This window comes from Mauremys reevesii, linkage group 2 (assembly GCF_016161935.1).
Source record: "Mauremys reevesii isolate NIE-2019 linkage group 2, ASM1616193v1, whole genome shotgun sequence".
In the NCBI taxonomy this organism is placed as follows: domain Eukaryota; kingdom Metazoa; phylum Chordata; order Testudines; family Geoemydidae; genus Mauremys; species Mauremys reevesii.
This window is the reverse complement of record NC_052624.1, coordinates 249,989,266-250,013,899: the sequence shown is the minus strand read 5'-3', so window position 1 is coordinate 250,013,899 and position 24,634 is coordinate 249,989,266. Positions and strand designations below refer to the sequence as shown.

At 43.5% G+C, this 24,634-nt stretch overlaps 1 protein-coding gene across 11 annotated transcripts in view; it reads left to right on the top strand.

The window, feature by feature from the left end:
* Positions 1-24,634, top strand: part of RGS22 (regulator of G protein signaling 22) — a 112,563-nt gene that overhangs the window by 35,797 nt on the left and 52,132 nt on the right. For all 11 annotated transcript variants that reach the window (XR_005595201.1, XM_039527818.1, XM_039527823.1 and 8 more), the window contains 4 exons: positions 15,641-15,802; positions 16,810-16,990; positions 19,036-19,199; positions 20,183-20,291. Coding sequence is in view for 10 of the 11 variants with exons in the window: in XM_039527818.1 (XP_039383752.1) it covers positions 15,641-15,802; positions 16,810-16,990; positions 19,036-19,199; positions 20,183-20,291 (616 nt within the window). In the remaining variant the exon portion in view is untranslated. The remainder of the gene's footprint in view (positions 1-15,640; positions 15,803-16,809; positions 16,991-19,035; positions 19,200-20,182; positions 20,292-24,634) is intronic.

Sequence of the window (24,634 nt, the reverse complement as noted above, 5' to 3'; positions counted from 1 at the left end):
TGAGGAAACTGGGATTGTTTAGTCTGCAGAAGAGAAGAACGAGGGGGGATTTGATAGCTGCTTTCAATTACCTGAAAGGGGGTTCCAAAGAGGATGGATCTAGACTGTTCTCAGTGGTACCAGATGATAGAACAAAAAGTAATGGTCTCAAGCTGCAGTGGGGGAGATTTAGGTTGGATATTAGGAAAAACTTTTTCACTAGGAGGGTGGTGAAGCACTGGAATGGGTTACCTAGGGAGGTGGTGGAATCTCCTTCCTTAGAGGTTTTTAAGGTCAGGCTTGACAAAGCCCTGGCTGGGATGATTTAGTTGGTGTTGGTCCTGCTTTGAGCAGGGGGTTGGACTAGATGACCTCCTGAGGTCCCTTCCAACCCTGATATTCTATGATTCTGTGCTTCTTCCATTGCTTTGGTCATTACTACTGCAGCCTCTGTACCTTTACTGCCTAAATTCCTGTCAAGGGGAAAAACAAACAAAAAACCAACAACACCAAAACAAAACCAGAACCCTGCACCCCCATCCCCAAACTCCCTTGTTTACAGCTTTGTTTGCTGCACTTGTGCTACAGCTCCTGTGCCATTGGCTTACTGCTTGGTTGCTTTTATAGGCCTATTGAAGACAGAGGAGGAAACAGGAAGTTGTCTGTGGGCTGCTGGTCTGGTGTTTAGCTGCTCCAGCCCTCTGATAATGACCTCCTGAAATTCTGACTTAGCCTGACTCTTAGTAACTGCCTCCTGGTGCCTGCCTTCCGGTTTCATCGTCTGATCCTGATCTCCTGGTATCCTGACTCGGCTTGTCTCTCGGTACTGCTTCCTGTTTCCTGCCTTCTGGTTCTGTCACCCTAACCTGACCTCCTGGTGTCCTGACTCAACCTGACTCTTGGTAACTGACTCTTGATCCCTGCTTTCTGGTTTCTCTCACAATTCTGATCTCCTGGCATTCCAACCTGGCCTGATTCCTGGTAACTGGCTCCTGGCCCTTGGCCCACACTCCGCTCTAACCCATAGGCAAGACTGCCCATGCTGCAGCCCTGACTGCTTTTACAGACACTATAACCCACAGGAGTGGGCCCAGTGTGAGATGAATGGATTCAGCAGCCCAGTCACTGCCTCTGGAAGCACTGGACTCACCTGAGTGAGCCACGTGCCTTCAGGTGGCTAAGCCCTCCAGGATCAGGTCACAAAGCTGACACGGTGAACCAACTACTCCAGGTACAAGTAGACCAGCTGTGTGCAGAAAATGCCACACTTGTGGACTCCTTGAAGAGCCCCACCCTGAACAGGGTCCTAAGGTTCCCCTTCCAGAATATTTAATGGGTCCTGCCAGCAGTTCTGGAGCTTCATTAACCAATGTCGTCACTTGTTTTTGACATGTCCTCAGACCTACAACTCTGATTTGTCCAATGTGAGCTTGCCTATCAGCCTGCTAATGAGAGAAGCACTAGACTGGGCCTCCCCGCTGCTGGAGAATGATAGCCTGGTTCTTTTTAACAGAAATGCTTTCCTCCAGTCCAGGGGTCAGCAACCTTTCAGAAGTGGTGTGCCGAGTCTTCATTTATTCACTCTAATTTAAGGTCTCGCGTGCCAGTAATACATTTTAATGTTTTTAATGTAATGACTCTTTCTATAAGTCTATAACATATAACTAAAGTATTGTTTAGTAAATAACTATTGTAAAGTAAATAAGGTTTCAAAATGTTGAAGAAGCTTCATTTAAAATTAAATGAAATGCAGAGCCACCCGGACCAGTGGCCAGGACCCAGGCAGTGTGAGTGCCGTTGAAAATCAGCTCGCGTGCCGCCTTCGGCACCCGTGCCATAGGTTGCCTACCCTTGCTCCAGTCCATGTCAGTAATATTGGATGATCTGCACCAAGCTTGAACAGTCAAGACTGCTCTGAGGAAATTCTGGCAGGGGAAGGATACAGCGGCTACCTACACAGTGCACTTTCATGGCAGATACTGAATAGAATGAGGCAGTGCAACTGTATCAGTTTTGGTGGGGTCTGTGGGAAGTAATAAACGATGAGATTGCCTGTGTAGAGATGCCCATGAGTTTAAATGCCTTCATGGATCTCACCATTCATATAGATAACCAGCTGTGTGAAAGAAGGGAAGAAAAAAGGGGCTCCCTGCAACATCCCTCTCTGCATGTTGTTCCCTTGATGTCTGCACTTTGCACCAAACAGATGCAGGTGGATATTGCCCATTGGTGGCTCACCCACGAAGACAGAATATGTCATTGTTGGCACCATATATGCTTCTATTGTGAAAAATCGGGCCACTCTATTTTGAACTGTCTCACGCAAGCCCTGAAGGGTCTGGGAAATGAGGTGGCCCAGGCCTGCTAAGGGGGTGGGCCTGGGCACTAAAGGAAAGAAGTTCCCCCACATCTCAGTCTGACTGGGACACATCGTGCACCATGTCAGGATGTCCCTCACTTTCAGGTACCTGTTCAGCTGCACATTCCCAAGGTGGAACAATGGATTCCAGTCCAATGGGCTCTTGTCAATTCAGGAGTTGCTGACAACTTCATAGATGCCACAACTGCCTGGTTTCTACAAATTGCTTTGCAATACAAGTTAGTTGCAGACCTCATAGAAACTACTGATGGGTTGCCTCTTTCTTCAGTCTCTGTGACTTAGGAAACAGCCCTTCTGAAAACTGACATTTAGGGGTACCATAACACCAGGGGCGGCTCTAGGCACCAGCATGCCAAGCGCGTGCTTGGGGCGGCAAGCCACGGGGGGCGCTCTGCCAGTCGCTGCGAGGGCGGCAGACAGGCTGCCTTTGGCGGCATGCCTGCGGAGGGTCCGCTGGTCCCGCGGCTTCGGCGGACCTCCCGCAAGCGCACCACCGAATCCGCGGGACTGGGGACCTCCCTCAGGCAAGCCGCCGAAGGCAGCCTGCCTGCCATGCTTGGGGCGGCAAAATACCTAGAGCCGCCCCTGCATAACACAATGCAATTAATTCTCCACACTTCCCCCTGATCCTTGGAATTCCCTGGCTGACCCATCATAATCCCCTAATTCACTGGCAAAAACAAGACATCATCTTCCCTTCTGCATTTTGTTAACAGCACTGTCAGTGGCAGGCAAATTCAGTCCCAGCATTTGGACCTGCCAGGGGAGTGAAGGCAAAGGTGATGGCCCTGGCAGACGCACCCCCTTGAGCTACATCGGAACTTCCCCTAAAATACTAGAATTATGAAAAATGTGTTTGAAAAGAGGAACGTGAAAAACCTTCCCCCATATCAGGCCTACAACTGCCCCATAGAATTACACCTGGGGCCAAAACTGCTGTTCAGGCAGATTTACACCACGGCTGAACCTGAATTGACCACACTCTGGGAATACCTTCAGGAGAGTCTGGCCCAAGGGTTTATTGACAAATCAACATCACCAGCTGGTGCCCCAGTCCTCTTAGACAGAAAAGAAGACAGCAGTCTCCGACTCTGTGTTGACTGTTACATCGTGAATCAAATAACGACGAGGAACCAATACCCTCTGCTCCTGGTTCTTGAGTTACTGGATCGCATGTGGGCTGCCCCTATATTTACTAAATTGGGTCTCCGGGGAGCCTATAACCTCATATGTGTTAGGGAAGGTGATAAATGGAAGACTGCCTTCCAAATGTGCTATGATCATTTTGAATATCTGGTGATGCGGTTCAGCCTAATACCCTGGCTACCTTCCAGTACTTTATCAGCAATGTGTTCTGTAATGTGCTAGACCAATATGTAGTGTTTTATCTAGACAATATCCTGATCTTCTCAGACAGCCCTGAGCAGCACACTAGTCACATTTCATAGAATCATAGAATTATAGAATATCAGGGTTGGAAGGGACCTCAGGAGGTCATCTAGTCCAACCCCCTGCTCAAAGCAGGACCAATCCCCAGACATATTTTTGTTTGAGTGGTCCTGGAGCATTTACAGTAGTACAGACTCTAGACTAAGCTTCAGAAGTATGCGTTTGACCAGATTTCCACAGAATTTCTGGGCTATCACAGAATATCCTGATTCCCCCAAAGGAATCAATATGGACCCACCAGCTTATCAAGTGGGGTGGCCACTCCGGAGCGGGGCGGCACTTTCAAGTATTCGGCGGCAATTCGGCGGAGGGTCCTTCACCCCTGCTCGGAGCGAAGGACCTCCCGCTGAATTTATTTTTTTTTTTGGCTGCTTGGGGCGGCAAAACCCCTGGAGCCGGTGCTGGGACCCACACAAGGTCCAGGCTGTTCATGACTGGATCACCCCCACATAACCTGTGATTTGCAATGCTTTAGGGTTTATGAATTTTTGTCAGCTGTTTATCTTACATTTCTCAGAATAAATTGGGCCCCTCATTGTTCTGCTCTGAAAGAATGCCAAGTTCCAGTGGTTCCCCTGAAACCCAGCATGCATTCTATCAGCTGAAACTTGCCTTTACCACTGCACCCATACTGGCCCACCTGGATACAACATGAGCTTTCTAGTAGAAGCCGATGCCTCTAGTATGGCAATCAGGGCCGTACTCTCCCAAAGACACTGTGACAGGTGTACCTACCACACCCTAACCCAGCAAGGGTTAATTATGCATTGCAGGCTGAGGAAGCCACACCCCTTCACCTCTGCTGGGCATGCTCAGCCTGGAGGCAAGATATAAAAGGAAGCAGCCCAGTTCAGTCTGGGCAAGCTGCTGAAAGGAAAGGACGCAACCTGCAGGCTCTCTCCAGGGAGCTGCTACAGGTCCTGACCCCAAAGCCAAGGCACACAGAGCCCTAGACAGATTCCAGGCTGATTGACGAACCCAGAGAGGAGGCTGTGTTATGAGGAGCTACACTGCCTGAGGACCCCAGAGATCCATAGGAACTGTGGACCATTGCATAGGAAGGACCATCCCCAGGATAGGAAGCAGTCCAGGGGGCTCAGACTTTGCTTCAGTGGATGGACTAGGGAACCAATCAGCATGTTTTGGGAGGATCCCTGCTGACTTGGTGGTGAGTAACCCTGCTCAAAGGAGCAGGGAGGGCCCGAGTCCCCCAACCCGGGGTGCCACAGAGATGACAGCTCTGGTTTACTCAAGCGGGCTGTATTCTTTTCGTGGTTCATCTTCACCATCACATATTGCCCCAGAACAAGAGATGGCAAGTCCGATGCCATGTCGCAGAGCTTTGAGTCTGAACCACATGGACCTAGCCAGGAACTGGCCCACATCCTCGAGCCCCGCAACTTTTTGCCAGGATCTGGTCACACTGATTCATTCTGCTTCAAAAATTCCACCTCACAAGCTAGCTGGCATTGACAGAGAACCACATGACATTCCAGAGGGGGTCATGTTCATGAATAAATGCAGTTACGTTCCCCCAGGTAAGATGAGAGCGGAAGCCTTACAGCTATGCCGTGACTTCCCCCTGACGGGACACCTGGGCCACTTTAAAACTCAGCAATTGTTGACCCATCTTTTCTTGTGGCCCCAAATGCACCCCATAATACAGGCCTTCATAGAATCCTGCAATGTGTGTACTCAAGCCAAGATGCTGCTCCACAAACCCTGCAGCCTACTCCAAACTCTAGACTCTCCATCTGGACCCTGGGCCACTATTACATTGGATTTTGTTGTGAAGCTACCAGAGTCTAACAGGTTCATAATGATCTCTATGGTATAGACCACTTCACCAAAATGCCCTGTATTAGGCTACCGTCTGCTGAAGAGACAGGCAAAGTATGGATTAGTCATGGTGTGACAGGGTGTACCTACCTCACCCTAGCTCTTCAGGGGTTGCCTGTGCATTGCAGGCTGAGGAAGCCACTCCCCTTCACCTCTGCTGGGTGAACCGGGAACCCAGTCAGCATGTTTCGGGACGATCCCTGCTAACTCGGTAGCGAGTAACCAGGGCCCTGGGCTGGGGCTTGGAGCAGCAGAGAGGGCCCGAGTCCCCCTACCCAGGATGCCACACATCCCTGAGTGGCGACCCACTTCCCCAGTGGGCCAATAGGCCACACAACCCCACAGAGGGATGAGACTTTATTGACTCTGACCATTAGGCCACACTGCCCTGGCTAGAAGAGTTGCTTTATGGACTCCAGCCATCAGGCCACACTGCCGTGAACAGAAGGGACTGTGTTATTGACACTGGCCATTAGGCCACACTGCCCTGAATGAAAGGGCCATGTTATTGACTCTGGCCATTAGGCTGCATTGCTCTGAGCAGAAGGGTCGTTTTATTGATGCTGGCCATTAGGCCATGCTGCCCTGAGCGGAAGGGCCACATTACTGTGTGCTGAGCTTGCTGTGTGCTGAGCTTGTGTTTGTCAGTCTGTTTGTTTGTTTGGTTGTTTGAGGGACCGTGTGCTCTGGCTGGCAGTTGGAGGCAGGTTTGAAAGCTCGAAGCCTCTGGTAATTGGCTGAGCCTTAATCAGTGGGCGGGGCATTCACTCAGGCCAGGGCTTTATAAAGCCGCGCACAAGCGACCAGGGAGCTTTGTGAACAGGGGCTGCTAACAGGGAGTTTCGCAAGGGAGTTGGGAAGGGAGCGGGAGTCCCTCGCTGGCCGTAACCCCTTCCCTGTGCCCCCCCCCCTAAAGTCCTAAAACCTATAAACCAAACTACATTCAAAACCTCTTTCTTTAAACCACCCTTACATTAACTAGGAGACAATGCAGGCAGAAGCCCAGCAGCAGGGTGGGGGCTATCCAGTTTATTGCGCTGAGTGTTGCATGTATGATTACCTGCCCTGTGGGCGGGTGGCGTATGTGTGCAGTCGGTGCAAGGAGCTCCTGGCCCTCAGAGACCATGTACAGACTTTGGAGGCCAGGGTGGCAGAACTGGAGGAGCTAAGAGAGGCAGAGAGGTATGTTGATGAGGCTTTCCGGGACACTGTAGAATTGTCCCACCTCCGCTCAGACAGCTCCTGTGCTGTTGAGGAGGAAGAAAGGCCCAGGGAAGCAGAGCAGTCAATGGGAGCAGAGGGAAACCTTCCCATAGTTGGGACCCTCCTTCCAGATGGTGCTGGGGTTGCCTCTCGCACTGAGGTTGCCTCTCCAGGGGAGGGAACTCCAGTTTCTAGGAAAAGGCAGGTGTTAGTAATGGGAGATTCGATTATTAGAAATGTAGATAGCTGGGTCTGTGATGACCGGGAGAACCGTATGGTGACTTGCCTGCCTGGTGCGAAGGTTGCGGATCTCTCGAGGCATCTAGATAGACTTATGTGTAGTGCTGGGGAGGAGCCAGTGGTCGTGGTACATGTAGGTACCAATGACATAGGGAAGGGTAGGAGAGATGTCCTGGAAGCCAAATTTAGGCTGCTAGGGAAGAGACTGAAATCCAGGACCTCTATGGTGGCATTTTCAGAAATGCTCCCAGTTCCACGCGCAGGGCCAGGTAGGCAGGCAGAGCTTCAGAGTCTCAATGCATGGATGAGAGGATGGTGTAGGTAGGAGGGGTTCACGTTCATTAGGAACTGGGGAAATTTCTGGTATGGGAGGAGCCTATACAGGAGAGATGGGCTCCACCTAAACCAAAGTGGAACCAGACTGCTGGCACTAAACATTAAAAGGTTGTAGAGCAGTTTTTAAACTAGGAGATGGGGGAAAGCCGACTGCTGCAGAGGAGCGTGTGGATCGGACACAGACTTCTCTTAGGGGAGTCTGATGATAGAGAATCTCCAGGTTATAGTCAGGAGCAGAGGACTGAAAAGTATAATGTAAGGGCCAGATCAGATGATAAACAGTCACATAAAAAAGAATCTGGCACATCAGAAAAAGGCAGGCTAATAAACAGGGACAAGTTTTTAAAGTGCTTGTACACAAATGCCAGAAGTCTAAATAATAAGATGGGTGAACTAGAGTGCCTTGTGATAAAGGAGGATATAGATATAATAGGCATCACAGAAACCTGGTGGACTGAGAGCAACCAATGGGACACAATCATTCCGGGGTACAAAATATATCGGAAGGACAGAACAGGTCGTGCAGGGGGAGGAGTGGCACTATATGTGAAAGAAAGTGTAGATTCAAATGAAGTAAAAATCGTAAGCGAATCCACATGTTCCATAGAGTCTCTATGGATAGAAATTTCATGCTCTAGTAAAAATATAACATTAGGGATCTATTATTGACCACCTGACCAGGACAGTAATAGTGATGATGAAATGCTAAGGGAAATTAGAGAGGCTATCAAAATTAAGAACCCAATAATAGTGGGGGATTTCAATTATCCCCATATTGACTGGGAACATTTCACTTCAGGACGAAATGCAGAGATAAAATTTCTCGATACTTTAAATGACTGCTTCATGGAGCAGCTGGTACGGGAACCCACAAGGGGAGAGGCAACTCTAGATTTAATCCTGAGTGGAGCGCAGGAGCTGGTCCAAGAGGTAACTATAGCAGGACCGCTTGGAAAGAGTGACCATAATACAATAGCATTCAACATCCCTGTGGTGGCAAGAACACAACTGCCCAACACTGTGGCATTTAATTTCAAAAGGGGGAACTATACAAAAATGAGGGGGTTGGTTAGACAAAAGTTAAAAGGTACAGTGACTAAAGTGAAATCCCTGCAAGTTGCATGGGCCCTTTTTAAAGACACCATAATAGAGGCCCAACTTCAATGTATACCCCAAATTAAGAAAAACAGTAAAAGAACTAAAAAAGAGCCACCGTGGCTTAACAACCATGTAAAAGAATCAGTGAGAGATAAAAAGACTTCCTTTAAAAAGTGGAAGTCAAATCCTAGTGAGGCAAATAGAAAGGAGCACAAACACTGCCAACTTAAGTGCAAGAGTGTAATAAGAAAAGCCAAAGAGGAGTTTGAAGAACGGCTAGCCAAAAACTCCAAAGGTAATAACAAAATGTTTTTTAAGTACATCAGAAGCAGGAAGCCTTCTAAACAACCAGTGAGGCCCCTTGATGATCAAAATACAAAAGGAGCGCTTAAAGACGATAAAGTCATTGCGGAGAAACTAAATGGATTCTTTGCTTCAGTCTTCACGGCTGAGGATGTTAGGGAGATTCCCAAACCTGAGCTGGCTTTTGTAGGTGACAAATCTGAGGAACTGTCACAGATTGAAGTGTCACTAGAGGAGGTTTTGGAATTAATTGATAAACTCAACATTAACAAGTCACCGGGACCAGAAGGCATTCACCCAAGAGTTCTGAAAGAACTCAAATGTGAAGTTGCGGAACTATTAACTAAGGTTTGTAACCTGTCCTTTAAATCAGCTTCAGTACCCAATGACTGGAAGTTAGCTAATGTAACGCCAATATTTAAAAAGGGCTCTAGGGGTGATCCCGGCAATTACAGACCGGTAAGTCTAACGTCGGTACCGGGCAAATTAGTTGAAACAATAGTAAAGAATAAAATTGTCAGACACATAGAAAAACATAAACTCTTGAGCAATAGTCAACATGGTTTCTGTAAAGGGAAATCGTGTCTTACTAATCTATTAGAATTCTTTGAAGGGGTCAACAAACATGTGGACAAGGGGGATCCAGTGGACATAGTGTACTTGGATTTCCAGAAAGCCTTTGACAAGGTCCCTCACCAAAGGCTCTTACGTAAATTAAGCTGTCATGGGATAAAAGGGAAGGTCCTTTCATGGATTGAGAACTGGTTAAAGGACAGGGAACAAAGGGTAGGAATTAATGGTAAATTCTCAGAATGGAGAGGGGTAACTAGTGGTGTTCCCCAAGGGTCAGTCCTCGGACCAATCCTATTCAATTTATTCATAAATGATCTGGAGAAAGGGGTAAACAGTGAGGTGGCCAAGTTTGCAGATGATACTAAACTTCTCAAGATAGTTAAGACCAAAGCAGATTGTGAAGAACTTCAAAAAGATCTCACAAAACTAAGTGGTTGGGCAACAAAATGGCAAATGAAATTTAATGTGGATAAATGTAAAGTAATGCACATTGGAAAAAATAACCCCAACTATACATACAACATGATAGGGGCTAATTTAGCTACAACGAGTCAGGAAAAAGATTTTGGCGTCATCGTGGATAGTTCTCTGAAGATGTCCACGCAGTGTGCAGAGGCAGTCAAAAAAGCAAACAGGATGTTAGGAATCATTAAAAAGGGGATAGAGAATAAGACTGAGAATATATTATTGCCCTTATATAAATCCATGGTACGCCCACATCTCGAATACTGTGTACAGATGTGGTCTCCTCACCTCAAAAAAGATATTCTAGCACTAGAAAAGGTTCAGAAAAGGGCAACTAAAATGATTAGGGGTTTAGAGAGGGTCCCATACGAGGAAAGATTAAAGAGGCTAGGTCTCTTCAGCTTGGAAAAGAGAAGACTAAGGGGGGACATGATAGAGGTAAATAAAATCATGAGTGATGTTGAGAAAGTGGATAAGGAAAAGTTATTTACTTATTCCCATAATACAAGAACTAGGGGTCACCAAATGAAATTAATAGGCAGCAGGTTTAAAACAAATAAAAGGAAGTTCTTCTTCACGCAGCGCACAGTCAACTTGTGGAACTCCTTACCTGAGGAGGTTGTGAAGGCTAGGACTATAACAATGTTTAAAAGGGGACTGGATAAATTCATGGTGGCTAAGTCCATAAATGGCTATTAGCCAGGATGGGTAAGAATGGTGTCCCTAGCCTCTGTTCGTCAGAGGATGGAGATGGATGGCAGGAGAGAGATCACTTGATCATTGCCTGTTAGATTCACTCCCTCTGGGGCACCTGGCATTGGCCACTGTCGGTAGACAGATACTGGGCTAGATGGACCTTTGGTCTGACCCGGTACGGCCTTTCTTATGTTCTTATGTACTGACTCGAACCATTGGGCCATGCAGTGCTGTGTAGAAGGGCAACTTTATTGACTCCAGCCACTAGGCCGTATTACCCTGTTTCCTAGTAAGGGTTATTAGCACTGCACCTAACCAGCTGCAGTACAGCCCCTTTCCTTGCCGGTGACCACACATGGCCTACTGGATCACATCACCTCTGGCTGAGGATCACAATTTACAGCCCAATTCTGGTGTGAGGCCCTATGTCTTCTGGGGATCCAGCCACACCTTTCTTCCCCCACCACTCTCAGTCCACTGACCAGACAGAAAGAGTCAATCAGATTTTAGAGCAATAGCTATGATGTTATATTAACCACCATCAAGATTACTGGTGCTCACTATTATCTTATGTGGAGTTTGCATACAATAACACAGATCATGCTTCCACAGTAAAAAGTCCCTTTTTTGCCATCTATGAGTACCACCTCTGATTCCACCTACAGTTACCTATGACTTCTAACCCAATCACATTGGACTTGGTGCAGGAAGAAGTAAGGGGTCATCTGGAAAAGTGAAAGCCGACTAGAAGCGATATGCAGACAAACATCATCAGTCAGGCCCCACTTATTCAGTGGGACAAATAGTGTGGATCTCAGGGAAGCACCTCTGCACAAATAGACTCTTATGTAAATTGGACTTTCAGTTCCTTGGCCTTGTCTGAATCCATCACCAACTTAACCTGGTCACCACTGAACTACACCTACCCCAGTCTCTCAAGGTCCACCTCATATTTCACATATCCTTCCTGAAACCCTGTACCAAGAATTCTTTTCCACACAGGACCTAATAGCATCCCCAACCAGTGCACATACAAGGCCATGAGGACTGTGTTGTGCACAAGATCTTGATATCCTGACTTAGTCTGACTCTTGATAACTGGTTCTGCCCTCTGATTCCATTGACTAAACCTGATCTCCTGGTGGCCTGACTCATAGTAACTGATTCTTGGTCTCTGCTCTCTGGTTTGTCTCTTGATTCTGATCTTCTGACGTTCCAAACAGGTCTGATTTCTGATAACTGGACCCTTGGCCTGCATCTTATGTGAACCCCTACACCAGGCCACCCATACTGTGGTCCTGACATTGTACAGTTAAAAACTGATCTGGTTTAGAGGGGACATGAAGGAAACTTTAAAAAATAATATATAATAAATGGGAAGTTGATAGTAATGAATATAAATCAGAATATAGGAATTGTGGAAAACTGATAATCAAAGTGACAATAAAAGAAATCAAGACCTAAAGAGTTAAGGTTAGTAAGAGTGAGATTTTAAAATTCTGTAGGAACAAAAAGAATCCTGATAATGATCTTGGTCCATTACTAGATGGAAATGGTGGAATTATCAAGAATAATAATTTGGAAAAGGCAGAAGTGTGCAATAAATATTTCTGTTCTGTATTCAGGGAAAAACAGATGATGTAGTCTCATCATATAATGATGATAACATTCTTTCCATTGCACTAGTATCTCAGGAGGATGTTAAACAGAAGTTTTTAAAGTTAGAGATTTTTAAATCAGCAGGTCTAGACAACTTGCATCCAAGGGTTTTAAAAGAGCTGGCTAAGATGCTCACTGGACCATTGGTGTTGACTTTCAATATGTCTTGAAACATTGGGAGAGTTTCTGAAGACTGAAAGAAAGCTAGTATTGTGCCAATATTTACAAAGAGTAAATGGGATGACCTGGGTAATTATAGCGCTATCAGTCTGATATCAATCCCAGGCTAGATAATGGCGTGGTGGCTTTGGGTCTCAATTAATAAAGAATTAAAGGAGGGTTATTAATTAATGCCAATCAACATAGGTTTATGGAAAATAGATTCTGGCAAACTAACTTGATATTTTGATGAGATTAGGAGTTTGGTTGATAAAGGTAATAATGTTGATGTAATATAGACTTCCATGTGGCATTGGACTTGTTACCACATGATATTTTGATTAAAAAAATAGAAAGATATAAAATTAATATGACACATATTAAATGGATTAAAACTGGGCAACTGATAAGTCTCAAAATTTAACTGTTAATGGAAAATCATCATACAAGCGGGTGTGTTTCTAGTGGCATCCTATAGGGATTGGTTCTTGGTCCTATTCTATTTAACATTTTTATCAATGACCTGGAAGAAAATATAAAATCATCACTGATAAAGTTTGGAGATGACCCAAAAATTGGGGAAGTGGTAAATAATGAAGGGGATAGGTCACTAATACAGAGCAATCTGGATCGCTTGGTAAGCAGGCTGCAAGTAAAAATGATTTGGGGGTTGTGAAGGATAATCAGCTGAACATGAGCTCCCAGTACGATGCTGTGGCCAATATGGCTAATGTACTTCTTGGTGGTGTAAACAGGAGAATCTTGAGTAAGTGTATGTGACATTACCTAGGGTACAATCTGGGCTGTTGCACAGCTGTGTCCCATTAATTCTCTAGCCTGGCATCCCTTTTACACTGCTTTGGTGTCAGAACATCCACTCCTGGGCTGTCCACACAGCCTTCAGCATGCAAATTCACCCCCAGCTAAATACATGAGCATTCAGACCTGTCATTCATGAATTACATACAGGGCAATATGCGCAAATTCCTAGTCCCAGCCCTGTCCCCCCCAAAATGTGTGTCTTATACTGCTCAGCATAGGTGCCGACTCTGTGGGTGCTCCGGGGCTCAAGCATCCACAAAAAAAGTAGGGGGTGCTCTGCACCTGCAGGGCTGGATTAATCTTTTGTTGGCCCTGGCCCCACTCGGCCTCTTCCCCCATGAGGTCCCGCCCACCACTCACACAAAAGGTGGAGAGGAGCAAGCACTCACCGCCAAAACCAAAAGTCAGTGCCTGTGCTGCTCAGTACCTTCTGAACAGTACAGGCTCATAGAAAGTCTGCCATTTCATCAAGGGAAAATGATAATGCACCATCCTTGTTATCCCAAATGGAGTTTCCCACACACTTTAATCCAAAAACACTGGTTAAGATAAAACAATAAGATAAATGTAAATAAGGAAGATGGATTTTAAGGGACTACAAGTGGTGATGCATTAAACCAGGATTGGTTATAAAAGAAAATAAAAGAATAAAAAGCAAGCTAATACTTAATTTCACAAGCTAAATGAACTTAAAAGCAAAGGGGTTTTGTCTCACCATATACAGCAGTCTGTACTGGCTGAAAAGCCTTCCAGCCAGGGCCCCTCTCCCAATTCAAAGATGTTTCCTTTGTCTTTCAAGCATTGTAGCTGCTGGGAGTAGAGATGGGAAGAGAGAGGGGTGATGTGGAGGCCACTGTCTCTCATTCTTATACCACTCTCCCCTCTTTGAGGATTACCCCCAGCTGGGGTGCAGATGACAAACAGTCTCTTGTGGACTTGAGGTTTGAACAGTCCCTGTGATGAAATATACATTTCTTATTCACATCTTCCCCCTGCTGGAAGATGGCTGCTTAAGCAGGTGATAGCTCTTTCGCACCTGGCTGGGGTGTTGGTACAGGTTTGGGCCTACTTTTCCTAAACTTGGAGTATGTTACAGCAATGTTATATAGTAGAAACTTATGTATATCAACACTGAATATAGTTATATTTTACCATGTCAATTATGTTCAGCAGGTTATGAGTTTTCAAATGATACCACACAAGGAATAGTTGTACAAAATGTATCACAGTCTTGTAAAAGTGGTGACTATAATAGTATAGACTGTCACAGAATAAAGAGGTTATTTTACCTTTGTATTTGGCCCTGGTGTGACCACCCCTGGAATAGTGTCCAGTTCTGGTGTCAATAATTCAAGAAGGATGTTGATAAATTGGAAAGGATTCAGAGAGCCAGGAAAATGATTAATGGATTAGAAAACATGCCTTTTATTGTTACACTTGAGGAGATCAATCTATTTAGTTTAACAAAGAGAAGGTTAAGGTGTGACTTGATTATGGCAGCATGCAGAACACAGGTACTACAAGTGTGGCTACATGCCACAGTGAAAGGCAAGCTGCATCCATACTTGCCACTGTGGTGTGTAGCTACACATCCTGGAGAAAGGCTCTGGCATCAGGGAGCTGCCAGAACCTTTCGCTGGTGCTGGAGCCTTTCACGGTGATGGGGAAAGGCTCCAGCAGCGAGTAGGCAGCAGGACACTACACTGGTAAAAATAGCGGAATAGACATGGGAGGCTCTGCTTGCGCATGTAGAGAGATGAGTAGGGTATATAGTCTGGGAGTTCAGACATGTAGGGCACTCTTTTCTACTCTGCTTGGCTAAGCTATGGCTCACTGTCTACACTGCTATTTATACCCATGCAGAGATGCTGGAACTAGGGGTGCTGGGGTGCGGTAGCACCTCCTGGCTTGATGTGGTTTCCGTCATATACAGGGTTTACAGTTTGGTTCAATGGCTCCCAGCACTCCACTATAAAAATTGTTCCAGCACCTATGTACCCATGCTATGTGGGTGTGCAGTGTCTGTACTTACATGATACTGTAAGTGTAGATGTACCTTATAAGTACCTACATGGGGAAACAAATTTTGATAATGGGCTCTTCAATCTAGCAGAGAAAAGTATAACATGATCCAGTGGGTAGAAATTGAAGCTAGACAAATTCAGATTGGAAATAAGGTTTAAATTTTTAACAGTGATGGTAAATTAACCACTGGAAACATTTAACAAGGATTGTGGTAAATTCTCCAATACTGACAATTTTTAAATCAAGATTTGATGTTTTTCTAACAGATGTCCTCTGGGAATCATTTTGGGGAAGTTTTATGGCCTGTGCTATACAGGAAATCAGTCTAGATTATCACAATGGTCCCTTCTGGCTTTGTAATCTATTAATATGTGTGCAGGATGTAATATATGTATCTATTTTCTTTGACTCAAGACAGCTTGATAAAATGAAAAAACTCTATCTAGTGAGCAGTGGCGATTATTTTCTCAACTCAGAAGTCTTATTCAAACTGGACCTGCTACTTGGAGACCAGTGGAATACAAGACACTTAAAATGGATTCAGCCTGAAGTAGTGAAACCTTTACTTCTTTACTGGTAGGGATAACTGAAGATGAACTCTGAAGTCATTGTTTTTGTAATGTTTACTCCCTTTACTGCTGCTAAAGTTGTGAGGGAAATTCAGACCTCATTTACTCTAGTACAACCCCATGGAGCTGGTGTTAGCATAAGTGATAGCAGATCTTGGCCCTGCAAATTTTTGTTTGAGAGATCTGAGACTCAAGGTCAAGCTCCATATTAAACTACATCCTGTACAGCCTATCTAAAGTCGTTGGTGTTGCACATGATATAAATCTATGCAGAGTGTGACCCTGACAATTTACTGTTGGACCTCTGTTATACAGAATATTAATAGCTGTCTTGCTGTAACTTTGAAAGCCTGCTTACTGCACTGCTGTTAAAAGTTTAAATGTGGATAATGATATTTGCCTCTACTGTAGATTTGAGACTTTGAGAATTAAAAGTGTTATATAGAGCTGAATACTATTATTTATTTAGCTTTGATTTACAAAGGCTGTTCTCTCAAGGACTTCACAGTAAATCATCTGTCTTCATATTAATTGTTCTCCTTCTGCTGTAGTAGAGTATGCAGATTCTAATCTAGTTTGCAAAGTATAATCAGCCATATTCTTTTTCATTTCCCCCTTCCTCCACCTCCCCCAAAAAAGTGAATCTCTGCACTCACGAGCTAAGGCTACCAAATTACTTTATGCTACCACAGTGCCTCATGGGAGTTGTAGTTTGGGTGTCTCATGGCTCCATTCTCTTTTACAGACTAGGCATAGCATGCTAGATTGAATGTAAATTGCAGTCTCATAAACAAAAGCAGCTGTATTATAGTATGCCATTTAGAACCCTAACATATTTAGGCAATAGGTCACTTATATTTAGAGTAGTGTAAGAGGTAAATTTATCTTTTCTGTTGACTGGTCTTTCACTCTGGTTATTAATAGAACCATACATTGATGTAGTAAATGTCACATTAGTCAATAGTTTGTGTTTTGAATAAATTCTACGTGTATGTATTTCCCCCCACCCTGCAGGGGTCCCAGATTTTGTGTCACTCATACAGCTGCAGTACAAACTGCCAGTGCAAAGTTGAAGCAGTGGCACACCTCTCATGAGAGACCAAGGACGGATATTGATCCTTACCCACAAATGGTGACATTGTTACCACTGAGAGCTAAATCTTGCATTCCAAGGATAGCACCTTCCCATCCTCAGGTAGGCATGACAAGAACCCTCAGAAGTTAACGGCAAAAGTTCTATTGAAGTAAAAGGGACATGGATTTGGTCCTCATTCCTTGAGTCAGTTTATAGAGTCAGATCCAGTTAATCTAAGCTTGTCTCATCCAAAATCTATGTGTAAAATGCAGTAGAATGCTACTGGGTTTTGTACAGTAGTTCCAATACAAACAGCAGGCCAATTTCTGTTCACAGTTACACCTTGACAACTCCACTGATGTCAGTGGGCCACATGGCTATACCTGAAAGCAGATTTTAGCTGAAAATTTCAAATTTCATTGAGTTACATAACAGCTTGAGGTCAAGATTCTGCCCTCTAGTATCCTGGTATAAATCTGGAGTAATTCCATTGGTGTCAATTAAGTTACTTTGGATACACACTTACTAGTGTAACAGAGAGCAGAATCTGGCCTACTGTCTCTCAAATCATAATTGTTTAGGCAGAACAGCCAGCTGTGATATTTTTTCTAGAGATGGTCTCAAGCTACAAAACTCAGATCTAGATATGGATTTTTAATATACTAGAATTTGTACATTGCAAGATCAGGGTTCTTGATTCAGCTCATCACAAAGGGCCTGAAGATGAGAGGTCACTTCAATGGAATTTGCACGTACTCAGCAACATTCAGGACCAGGTCTCAAGATAGGAGCTATTTACAAATTGTGAATCCAGATCACAGTTCAGATTTCAAATACGCCCAAGGATAAGGGATGTTCTGATTCAGGGGTTGAGTTCAAACCCATCTCTAATATTTTTATTGAAATAATTTTTAGAATGCAGTTTTAATATCTATGTGTATTAAAAGATTAAGTAATTAATGGCAATGGATGGTTCATTATGGTCTAAATTAATCTTGGTGGCCTGATGTTACTGCAAACGGCTTCAGCTGTTTAATTAAAATTTAAAGAAACTTCTGGATTTCCCTTTATAGGGATTTATGCAAATATTTTTCTGGTTGTTGTTTTTAACGACATGGGCTTGGATCTTTTGAGATACTCGCTGAGTCCGGATTTTGAATGAACTCACAGTCTTAATGGAAACGAACAAATTTTCACCTGTTTTCATTTCAAACTCATACATAGTGAAGTTTCATTGCATAGACCTATACTGGCCCAGATTTACTTGGAAGAGTTTTGCATTTTAGCAAAACTTTCTGTGAACCTGGCTTCAGATAACTGAGTTTATAGGAAAGCCTGAAACTAGGTGAGCTTTGTGTGGTCTCAGGTTTTGTGAAAGATTTGCAAAACATTCATAATTCTAAGTTATCTTCTGAACTTCTCAACTGATTTGTAAATTAGAGGACATTCATCTGCTGCCATTCATCTTCATCAGCATCCTTAGAGTTCATTAAGGAACAAATCCTGGTCCTGTGAGCAAAGTTTGAGCAAAAAGGCTTTGTCCGGGAAAGTATGCAGGGGCTGATGGAAGTCTAGATGAGCAGGTGCCACTACTGGGAATAGAAGGGACTAGTAGATTGCATCTGCACTGTGTGTATGAATCCACTGGCCATACCCCGGGTGTGCCCACATTTTCCACTTATGGTGAATAGTATAATAATGTGCAGCTTCCCCGAACATAAGTTGTCTGCTTCCCTGTGCAATGTCTATCTGCTATGTTTTGGAGTTTCCGTGTCTTCTGGATTAAATCTGGAATCAGGAGCTACAAAGACAAAAAAGGTTACATTAAAATTGCAGGATCTTGATTGTTTAGGTGATTTGTTTAATATGGGTCATGTTAAACAAGATATGCCGTATTCTTCTGTACCTTCATTCCATTTGCAGAAACCCCACTGATGTTAATTGGAATTTTATGTAAAGACAGAGGGTGAAATATTGCCCTCTGCTAGCAAATTTTAATGCTTTGTAGTTATTAGAGGATGATGGAAAAACCTTGGATCTACTGTACATATTGTGATTGGAAAGAAAGTCCCTGATGTCAATAGAAACCTTTAACTGGAGAGCATCAGAAAGAACAAAGGTGGGGAAATTTATTTCTGAGATGTTCTATTTTTCTATTCCTTTAGAGAAATGAAACCAGCTCACCCACAACCTTATTAAAAACAAATGTGACGAATTTATCTTCTAAGAGAGCTACCAGATTATTGTCAGCTACCCTGCCACCAAGTGGAACCATCACAAAGGATGATTTCTACAGCGTAACCAGTAAACCTGATGTTAGTAGAAAAAGGTAGGTGCAAAAATCTCTTGTGTATCATCTATAAATCCCATACTTCTCAACTATTTAACATGGTTTTACAAAAATCTTAAGATACGCATTGTTTTCATGGAATGCAACTTTTCTATTGCTCACTAATTTAATACAATAATCCGCTCACAAGAGCACAATTTTTAATCTGCCTGTGGTGGAAATTTCTTCCTAACCTCTAGCTGTTAGTGGTTTGCTTATGCCCAGGAGCATGAGGGCTTTGTCCAGGGAAGTATGCAGGGGCTGATGGAAGCCTAGATGAGCAGGTTTATTTAGGGTAGGTTTACACTTACCTTCCGGGTCGACGCGGTGAGTTCGACTTCTCGGAGTTCGAACTATCGTGTCTGATCTAGATGCGATAGTTCGAACTCCGGAAGCGCTGTGGTCGACTCCGATACTCCACCACTGCAAACGGCGGTGATGGAGTCGACGGGGGAGCCGTGGAGTTCAACCCCGCCGCGTCTGGACGGGTGAGTAGGTCGAACTAGGGTACTTCGAATTCAGCTACGCTATTCACGTAGCTGAATTTGCGTACCCTAGTTCGACCCCACTTCTTAGTGTAGACCAGGCCTTAGATGAGCAACATTTATTATCCTTTCTGATGTAACTGTCAGTGTTCTGACTGGGCACATACATATCTTTTTTTAATCCTTCTAAGCACTTGGCCTCCATGATAACCTGTGAGAAGGAGTACCACAGGTTAATTATGTGTTATGTAAAAAAATATTTCCTCTAACTTAGTTTTAAATCTGTTGCCTTTCAGTTTCATTGAATATCTATTTGCTCCTTCTATAAGAAGACAAACTAAATAGTAATGCTCAATTTACCTTCTCCATACCATTCTATTTTGTACTATTTTGTTACACCTACATCATGTCCCTTCTTATTTGTTTCTTCTCTAAACTAAACATTCCTAATCTTTTCTTAAGCAGTTATCAAACATTTTTATTTGTTTATGGGTCCAGGCCAAAATCAGTGGGAAGCAACATGACTCGACTCTTGGCTGTTACTGATGATACAAAATGCCTGAAGTCCCAAACAGATAGAAAATACACCTATGCTGAGCTGCTCCCAGTAAGTAGCCCTGGAAGAACCTGGCTTCCCTGAATCTATGGTTGAAGACACTTTAATCTACAGTAAAACCAATCAAAGGGGATATACCCAGTGATTTTGGAAAATGTGTCTGATTATACAGATAATATCTTTGCCTTGTACAGTGTTTTAATTAGAAAGTAGGGCTGTTGATTAATCACAGTTAACTCACACGATTAACTCAAAAAAGTTAATCATGATAAAAAAAATTAATCGTGATTAATCACAGTTTTAATTGCACTGTTAAACAAGACAATACCAATTGAAGTTATTAAATACTTTGGATGTTTTTCTACATTTTCATATATATCTTGTATTCTGTGTTGTAACTGAAATCAAAATGTATATTTTGATTACAAATATTTGCATTGTAAAAATGATAAACAAGAAATAGTATTTTTCAATTAACCTCATACAAGTACTGTAGTGCAATCTCTTTGTCCTGAAAGTGCAACTTACAAATGTAGATTTTTTTTTGTTACATAACTGCTCTCAAAAACAAAACCATGTAAAATTTCAGAGCCTGCAAGTCCACTCGATCCTACTTCTTGTTTAGTTAATCACTAAAACAAACAAGTTTGTTTACATTTACAGGAGATAATGCTGTCCTCTTCTTATTTACAATGCCACCAGAAAGTGAGAACAGGCGTTCGCATGGAACTTTTGTAGCTGGCATTGCATGAATTGTACATCCCTTGCTCAGTTTTACCTGCATTCTGCTATATATTTCATATTATGGCAGTCTCGGATGATTACCCAGCACATGTTGTTGTTCATTTTAAGAACACTTTCACTGCAGATTTAACAAAATGCAACAAGGTACCAATGTGAGATTTGTAAAAATAGCTACAGCACTTGACCCAAGACTTAAGAATCTGAAGTGCCTTCCAAAATCTGAGAGGAATGAGGTAGGGAAGCATGCTTTCAGAAGTCTGAAAAGAGCAACACTCCAATGCGGAAACTACAGAACCTGAACCACCAAAAAAGAAAATCAACCTTCTGCTGGTGGCGTCTGACTCAGATGATGAAAATGAACATGTGTTGATCCGCACTGCTTTGGATGGCTTTCGAGCAGAACCCGTCATCAGTATGGACGCATGTCCCCTGGAATGGTGGTTGAAGCATGAAGGGACACATGAATCTTTAGCACATTTGGGACGTAAATATCTTGCGACGCTGGCTACAACAGTGCCATGAGAACACCTGTTCTCACTTTCAGGTGACATTGTAAACAAGAAGCGTGCAGCATTATCTCCTGCAAATGTAACCAAACTTGTTTGTCTGAGCGATTGGCTGAACAAGAAGTAGGACTGAGCAGACTTGCAAGCTCTAAAATTTTACATTGTTCTATTTTTGAATGCAGTTTTTGTACATAATTCTATATTTGCAAGTTCAATTTTCATGATAAAGAGATTACACTACAGTACTTGTATTAGGTTAATTGAAAAATACTATTTCTTTTGTCTTTTTACAGTGCAAACACTTGTAATAAAAAATAAATATAAAGTGAGCACTGTGCACTTTGTATTCTGTGTTGTAATTGAAATCAATATATTTGAAAATGTAGAAAACATCAAAAATATTTAAATAAATAGTATTCTATTGTTTAACAGTGCGATTAATCACACAATTAATCTTGATTAATTTTTTTAATCACTTGGCAGCCCTATTAGAAAGCCAACATTCACCCATAATTACCACACTATGGTATCCATTGGTACATTCTATTTCTTTATTCTTAGAATAGGAAATAATGGTGGTAACTCTCATACTGTGGTATGGTAACGACTAATAAATGATTATGTTTTAATTATAATAATGTTCTTTGTGTGATAGTAAAAAGGATTATTATGTGTGAGTTAATGGATAAATGCTTCAATAGAGACATTCCCACACCTTAGTACAGTTTTGGGCAATATTTTAGTGACCAGTGGAAGTGAGAGCTTGAATATGGCCCTAAAATATGCAGTGATGAAAACAGTAAAATATACAGCAGGAACATGTTCCAGTTCTAATTTTTTAAATCACTCCTACACTTTGTTGTATGGCTTGCAAAATTACTGCCTCCAAAAGCAACTTCCTGAATCCAATGCACAGAAGAATGTTTCCTTAATTTTTGCTGAAATGATGTAGGCTTTGGGGGCTTCCTGCTTCTTGAAGTCCAAGAATTAAGAAATAATGCCACAGGTACAACTATAAATCCCAAACTCTTCATGCTCATTGAACATTCCAGAGGTGTCCTGCTCTTTCATAGAGATTGTTGGCACTGCTGGCCCAGTTCAGGAAATAAACTGTAATGGTTGGACCTTTCATATGTGCATTGAGTTCCTTAATCTGTTAATAGTCTGCTTATTTTTATTAGGCTAGTACTCTTGTTTATTCCTTTGCTGAAGGTATTCTTGTTTAGTTAACAGAAGGGATGGGGGAACAGGCTGATGTTTGTGGTGAAGTGAAATTTATATTGTGGAACCAAATATTCAGGAAATATTCACACTACTAAATATCTCTATTTGTACATCCCTGTCTTTTGTCTGGAGGAGTCTATTTTTGGCTGAGGGGAAGAGAGGCCCAGCCATTTATTCTCCAGTTGGTTATCCATGGAGGCTATCAAGGGCCCTATGGTCACTTATGCCACTACAGGACATGACGGTGGAATCTGCTTGGCGTAATGGGTGGTCAGCGATAACAGTCATTAATCACTCTCTCATCACCAACCCCACCATCTGCCCACCAGGTTTTGACCTGCCAAGGCACCTGTGGCCAACCCTGAACCAGTTTTGAACAGGACAGGGCAATTGTGCGGCCTGTCACTCTTCAAATGGGATTTCTCTAATGACCCATGATGTAGATATAGTCAACTTCAGACTATGTTGCATATTCTTGACGAGTGCCCAATGACTTACTTCAATGGTGGGTGAACTCCAGTATGCAGATGATTAAGCTGTAGTTGCACACTCAAAGGAGGATCTACAAACAGCCCTTACCTGCTTCTGTGAGGCTTACAAAAGTCTAAGACTAATCCTGAACACTGGCAAAACAAAAGTTCTCCACCAGCCAGCTCCTGGTCAATCATCGAACCCAGCAAGGAAGTTCTAGATTGACAGAGAAGAATGGAAAATTTGGAACACCTTGCCTACCTTGGCCGCCATCTCTCACAGAGGGCAGACAGAGATGTCAAGATTCAGCACAGAATCTGCTGTGCCAGCCTTGCCTTTGGCAGACTGTCTCAACGGGTATTCAACAACCACAACATCAGAACACACACTAGACTTTTAGTTTATAAAGCGGTGGTAATCCCAACTCTCCTTTATTCTGGCGAGACTTGGGTGACCTACAGAAAACACCTGGAAAGCCAGCACTAGCACTAGCACTTTCTCCAGAAGATCCTCAACATAAAGTGGAAGGATCACCACACTAACGTCAGTGTCCTCACGGAGGCCAACACCTTCAGTATTGGATGATTATCCAGCACCAGCTGAGGTGGAGTGTGCACTGTGCGTGCATGCCTGACGCATGCCTACCAAAACAATTGCTGTATGCCCAACTCACCAAAAGAGAAGGGAAATGGGGAGGCCAAAAGGAACACTTCAAAGACACCCTCAAGACAAAGATTAAGAGATGTGGCATCAATACCACACACTGGTAGACAGTGGTCCAGGACAGGGCTAACTGGTGAAGACTTGTCAGAGAAGGAAAGATCACTTTTGAGGAAAATTCTGTCATACAGAAATCATGGCCCAACCCTGCCTTCCAACATCACCTGCAATGTCTGCCAACAAGTTTGTGGCTCAAGGATTCGGTCACCAAAAGACCCATCAAAATTAAAATCTGCGGAAGAGATCATCCTTGACCTCAAGGGATCACTGCTGCTGCCACCTGGCGCTTCACCCAGCTGATGATGATGCCATCAAATGGCTGGGCCCACTGTGCATATGCTGAGTATCAAGGATTCTAACTATTCCATACCCTCAGGCTTCTCATTGTGACTGCTTTCTCACAGACCTCTCTCAAAAGGCCCTGCTCTTTCTTCCCTACCTGCTCTTGAGCAATCTTTGGAGAGAAACCTATTGTCCTCCCATCCCCACTCCTTCATCCGCTCCCAGTGTCCTCACAGGATGTGACCAGTCTGCCACATATCTCCGCAGCTTTTCAGAGGTCAGCTCACTGGCCTGCATTTTCCTTGGGATTCTTTGCAGGAGGGTGGGGCGGGAGGTGTCAAAATAGACCCCCTTAAATCTCTCCTGTCCTACTCAATACTCCTGGATACTTTGATACCTAGAAAGTTAATGGAACAAGTTAATAAAGAATCAATTTGTAAGCACCTG